This window comes from Lepidochelys kempii, chromosome 8, assembly GCF_965140285.1.
Source record: "Lepidochelys kempii isolate rLepKem1 chromosome 8, rLepKem1.hap1, whole genome shotgun sequence".
Classification (NCBI taxonomy): domain Eukaryota; kingdom Metazoa; phylum Chordata; order Testudines; family Cheloniidae; genus Lepidochelys; species Lepidochelys kempii.
Window position 1 is genome coordinate 78,909,116 of NC_136387.1, and position 6,000 is coordinate 78,915,115.

The following is a 6,000-nucleotide window of genomic DNA, read 5'->3' on the forward strand; positions in this document are numbered from 1 at the left end:
ACGTTTCTACTGAAAACCCTTTCAGCAGCTGCAGTATTGCTAGTTGATCTCTCTGGCTAGGGAACAAGTATAATGGGTTAGTCGGTGTGCATCCAGACTTTACAATGTATTCCAAAGCACTGAGGTAGAAGAAGTCATCTACATGAATTTAGAACCTAAATTTATAACTCTCTCTCCTGAAATGTTAGTGATCAAAGATTTCCGAAAACTAACTTAAGGAAGAGTGACTAAAATATTCGTGAGATTATCTTCCCACCTTGCCCTAGTTTTGACAAAAGCAATCGGCCTTCCCTATCCCAAACTTTAAAAGTGAAAGGATAAAAATCTATCAATATTTCTGTACAGTGTCTACCGCACTTCAGAGTGTCCAGTCTTCTAAATCCAGTTTTTACACAATTGTGTGGTTAGTGTTGAGGGGAAGGATTTAAATCTTAGCAAGACTATACACAACAATTCAGCTTTGTAACTAAGAATGACTAATCTTCAGCATTACCAGCAAGATGGCTTTCCAGAGACGGAACTCCATGACTTTATATCACAGTGTAAAGACCTACCAAACTCAGGCCGATACAGATTAGAAGAGGAGAGTCCTGTGTCGATCTTCTGTTGTTGTAAACGGTAGGCATCTGGCTTTATTTGCCTACATATTATTAAGTAGCCATATAACATACCATCTCGCCAAGATTTCATATCAGAAATACTTTCTCAGTTAAGAACTATGTGGCTTTCTAATGCTTTAGGAGTCCTGTACTATCATACAAATAGGCTATCCTGTTAGTCAACTGGATTATGTTATGAAATACTGCAAAATCTAAAATGTTTAACTTAAATTATTCCAGGCCCCAACTTTTGGAATCAAAGCAGCTATTCAAGCTACTGCAATAGATAACTGTCCTGCTCTAGTGGCCAGACCAGACTTTTGAGTCTGCTATTGCCTCTAACTAATGGGCCTGGCCCTTTAGTTCAAATAAGGGTTCCTGCTGTTTGGATCCAGAGATTACACATTCCTTACAGATGCCATATCCAATGGAGGTGTTAAAGTTAGTGGCCCATCTGGGGATTTGAACCGTAAAATCTGTAGCTTCAGCTCAGGAATATTCATAGAATCTTACATGTTTTGTGCCAAGGACTTCATATTTTTCTCTACCACCTTACTGAGTAATTCAGTCACCTTGTATTGTACGTGATCTTTCTGTTTCCAGTAGTATTGGTCATTAAGGAATAGATCTACATTATTTTGAAGACTCCAAATTAACTACATCAAGTTAAAAATGTTACTTTCCTGCAAATTGCTGACAACTTTCTTTCTTGAAGGTCCTAACGAAGATATTTACAAGAATGTGGGAATGTATTCTGGAGACCTTTTAAAACCGCACACTAATCACAAGAACTGGATAGAAAAAATAGCTGGAAAATTCCTGAACTTAAAGCTCAAACTTTCTTTTCTTTAAAATAATATAAACTTGTTACAGAAGTTTGTGAAACTTGGACATCTAATTGACCATTATCTCTAGTTTAGGTTGTATTTTTCTAAGTATATGGCTCTAATTGTCTGATGATCTAGTTAGAATTGCACTGGAATGCAAAGGGCATTATGAAACTGGCTGTGCACGGTGATCTGGCTAGACTAGACTATTCAACAATATTTCTCCAATAGATCCAAAAGTTACAGCTGGACAATGGCAACGTCAAACAAAAACTGGTCCTCAACACTACAGGCTTTATGTATGGAGTAGCATTCATTTATTGAGTTACAGCACTACTTACCAAAGGCCTTTAGTTTCTTCAGATTTTCTATTTACCTGCAGTAATAGTAAAAAATCAACCCAAACTGAGTTTCAGGAAAACACATTAGATAAACTGCCACTGGAGACAATGTAGTGGGTTAACGTAAATGTTCAAATCTGGCTCAGGGCATAAACTAAGTGGGCATTTGTGCAAACAAGCCATACCACCTGACATGACCGGCAGTCTTTTCTCAGAGAGGCCAGAGTATATAGCCAGGGATAGGTAGGTCAGGTTGAAGTGTGGTGGCGGAGATGAGTGGGGGAACCTTACATAGCTTACTACACACACCACTGGGTAGGACCAGGCATGTAGCCTTTCACGTCTCTTAACAGAATGCTGACATACATTTTTAAAGAATAAAGGTGAGGTAAGGGAGAAAATAAACATAACAGCAACAAAAGTACTTCCAAAATATTCATTTTTATTTAAATGTTTCCTCCTAGTATACTAGACCTTAGACTATTTCTGGAGTCTAAATTAGATGTATGGAGATTTTGACTCCCAGATATTGGAAAGTGGATATTTGACAGCTATTATATGCAGTAGTCACAAAGGTCCTCTGTAGAATTTTGTTATGATACAGTACTTCAAATATTGCAAATCTGAGCTATTAACTAGTCCATCCTCTTGCTTTGGAACCGGATTTTTATTGAAGCTTTATTCTCCATAATCTGTTCACTTGGGAAGCAGAATAGAAAAATGGAGGAGCATATTTTAGATGATTGCATGTGTAAGACCAAAAATCCTATAGGTCTGGTAAACTGTACAGTGGAATGTTCTTTATATGCTATGTACAAATTTGGAAGATGCTAAATATGTTCAGTCTGAATGTTTACATTTTGTAGGAAAGTGCTGAAATAAACATTTGCAATTGAAGTAAATCTTGAGTGAACCAGGAGTAACTTTAAGATGTCAGTTTTTAATTAATCTTTTTCATGACCAGTATCCTTATACTTCTGGCAAGGATTAAATATTGGACTAATTTGAAATGAATACCTAAACTTTAGCTTGATGCTAGCTCTGGGTCTATACCAGATTAGCTCTTACATTTATTGCGTTTCTCATTGAATTATTGCATCTTAATCCTTCTTTGGTTTTCTGGTGTAAAACAGTCAGGCTAGGAGTACCATTTCTGCAAATCATAATAGGTTCCCACTCAGCAGAGGCCAACCACATACAATAGGTAGCAGAAATGGGACAGACAGAACAAATTCTCCCTAAACTAAATTTCTAGAAGTCCTTTTAATAAGGCTTATTTCACCAGCATTTTGGTTTTCTTGAGAATGCTGTTTGGGGAAACAAGTTCATTAGCATGTAAGCATAGATTGCAATTTTTTGCGTACCAAAGGGGCTAAGCATAATGTACACACCACTTAAAAAGCACTATTGCAGTTGCAAAGAAATCTGAAGGGGAGGGCATCTGCCATTGAAAGATCACCACCTCTCCCACCTGATATCTCCTATTTCCTCATAAACCTAGATGACCTCAAACTTTCTCTTGATTTTTAAACCAGTCTGCTAAGACTTGCATAATTCAGCAAAAACCAAATGCAGAGCAGTGTTACTGCCCTAATACAGAGGGAACACCTGTAAGTAATTTGGGATGACTAAAGAAGAGCTAGGGCCCATTGCACAACTTAGCCCCTCCCGTGAAGTCTTCTCCCAATTTCTAATACCTTGATATTGCCATATGAGGCAGAACAAGCTTACCCTAGCCACAAGCCAGTGGCAAGGTACTCTCCACCTTGGACTTGTGGTGTTTTTTATAGCCAGACTTCTCAGTTCTTGGAACCAATGATCTTGTATTTGATGTGCTCTTGGAAATAGCCTGTATTGACAATCCTGAATCTTAATCAATACATGTTCTCCTTGTCCTCATCTAATGCAGAAGCCAAATTTCCTCAACAAATATTCTGGCTAATTAGAGAATGAAGGTTCAAGATGACTTATTTTGAGCAACAAATATGCTGGTTAAGTACAAGGAATACTGGGTTCCAAAGCTGGAGTTGGATGATATGCATACTAAAAGACAGCAAATGTAGAAACAACTCAAACACCTTTCCTGTGCCTTACACAAAACTGAATTATAGTTATAAAATATTAACTATAATGTCTGGCATGTCTAAACCAGGAAAGAACATAGACATTGCCATAGATGCATCGCTGCTTTGATGCTATATTGCAACTTCTTGTCTCAGGCAGTGGCCAATAACATATGCTTCGCTGGAAGGCTTGGCAGTGTTTTGTTTTGTGGCATAGCTGCTCCCTAGGTGAGGCTTCTTCCTAACTCCTGTTAGTTAGTGGTTGACCTGTGCCCTGAAGCATAAAGCTTTGTACCTTGTCTATTTTGTTAATGAAGTTATGGATGTCCATACCTATATAAATATCTCATTCTTTTCTGGGATCTTATTAGGCTGTTTGGTCTCAATGGTGTCCTGTGATAACAAATTCAGCTGGTTAACTACCCACTGAGAGGAAATGTTTCCTTCAATCCGTAGTAACTTTGCCTTTTACTTTCAGTACTGAATTCTCCTTTATTAGAATCCAATTTCCTCTTTGCTATACTGCTATTTGTATAACTATGACTTCCCTTTATGCATCTCTCCCCCAAATAATCCCACTCTTTTCTTCAGTTCTCTTCCCTCTCCACCCCCCCTTTTACGTAGAAGCCTTTTTATGTCTAGGCTCTTGTCTCTGGACTTTTTTTTTTTTTTTTTTTAAATGTCTCATCCCTTCTGAGAGAGGGTGAACCGAAAACAGACTCGGGTAAAGGCGCACTGTCTAATTACATAATGGCACAACTCAGTATTCTCTATCCTGTTCTTTCTACATGCTAACATTGTTGCCTTGCTCCCCTTACAGCAAGGATAGAACTTCTAACAACTCTGTAAGATGAGGCTTAATCAAACTCTGTAAAGCTATTCAGAATGAGCTAGTTTAATCCTATCCTCTGTTCCACCCTACAGCTTGCTGGAGTAATCGGACACCATCTTACAGCTCCCAAATGAAAATTGGGAACAGCTCTGTAGGATAAACTTTGCAAAGGGGAACTCTCTAGGTTTTGGTATGGAGGTGCTGTATAACTGTCCTAAACTTCTGTAGCAGTTGCCTCGACCTCTCCCGTAAAACACTCTGCCTGAAAGTTATGAACACTTTATTCCAAAATTAAAATCATGATTATCAAAATTACCTTAAAGGAGGCAGGATTTATTAATCCTTACCCAAAGACTTTAGTGAAGCAGAGATTGCAGGAGGAGTGAGCTGGATATTTTGTTTTACATTGGAACTCTTTAAGAGTTTTACCTACCATGCTCTCTACCTCTATCCACAACTCAACTTGGTTTGAAATATGGAGGGGACAATAACCTGAGTTCCATGCCTCTGGAACCAGTGTGAAAATATTAAACTGAAGGGTTAGAGTCCAGATCCTTAGAGGTATTTAGGTGCCTAAATCTTGTTGATTTCAATGCAAGTTAGGGACCTAGGTAGGGTTGAAGATCTGGGCCTGTATGTGCACTTCAGAGTGTTTCCTTTAAAAAGCTGAGGTATAAACTTAGACCCCTTCTGAAGTACTTTAAAAACTCAGATTTGAAAAGGAATGCGGGGCCTGTTCCTGGCCCCACCAGAAAGTCTGTTTCCTACTCTTCCCCCCCACCCCCCACTTGGCCTAAGTTTGTGTAGTCAATATTTACTTATTTCTTGGTGGCTGGTCAACTTCAACCTGGACAAACTGAAGTGGACACTTTTTTCCTTTGAGTTATTTGTATAAGCTGTTTTGTGGTGTTTAGAGTACTGTAATAGAAAACTATAATCAAATAAAAATTAATGGAGCTTGCACTATTCCAGCTGCTGGACTCATTAAATATATTGTGAAATACTATCTGCACTTTTTTCCTTTAATTTTTTTTCAAGATTTATCAAAAGACAACTTTAGGATAGGTAATGTTTAGATGTTCAAAAACTTGGGCCTGAACTTCTCCCACTGAAAGCACTGGGGCCTTTGAAGTCCAGGGGAACAATACTCTGAGTATTTTAACTGTACCAGTCTCAACCAGAAAGAGCTCTTCTGGCAGCTAAAACTAAGCTTGATGATACCTGCATGTTTTGTTTTTTGGACACAACATGTAGCATCTGCCTAAATCCTGCTTTAATCTGACAAATTTAAATCATAATGTTTTTTTATCTGTGAATTTTCTCTTTGGTATAACAAAG

General features: G+C 38.1%; 1 protein-coding gene across 8 annotated transcripts in view; it reads left to right on the forward strand.

The window, feature by feature from the left end:
• The window catches only part of MCOLN3 (mucolipin TRP cation channel 3), a 28,298-nt gene extending 22,651 nt beyond the window's left edge, over positions 1-5,647 (forward strand). For 6 of the 8 annotated variants that reach the window (XM_073357203.2, XM_073357202.2, XM_073357200.2 and 3 more), the window contains exons 13-14: positions 488-618; positions 1,315-5,646. In XM_073357203.2, coding sequence (XP_073213304.1) covers positions 488-618; positions 1,315-1,321 — 138 coding nt within the window. In that variant the 3' untranslated portion in view covers positions 1,322-5,646. Of the gene's footprint in view, positions 1-487; positions 619-1,314 lie in introns of all 8 variants that reach the window. The other 2 variants (XM_073357206.2, XM_073357204.2) reach the window with 2 other exon arrangements.
• The last annotated feature ends 353 nt before the right edge of the window (positions 5,648-6,000 follow it).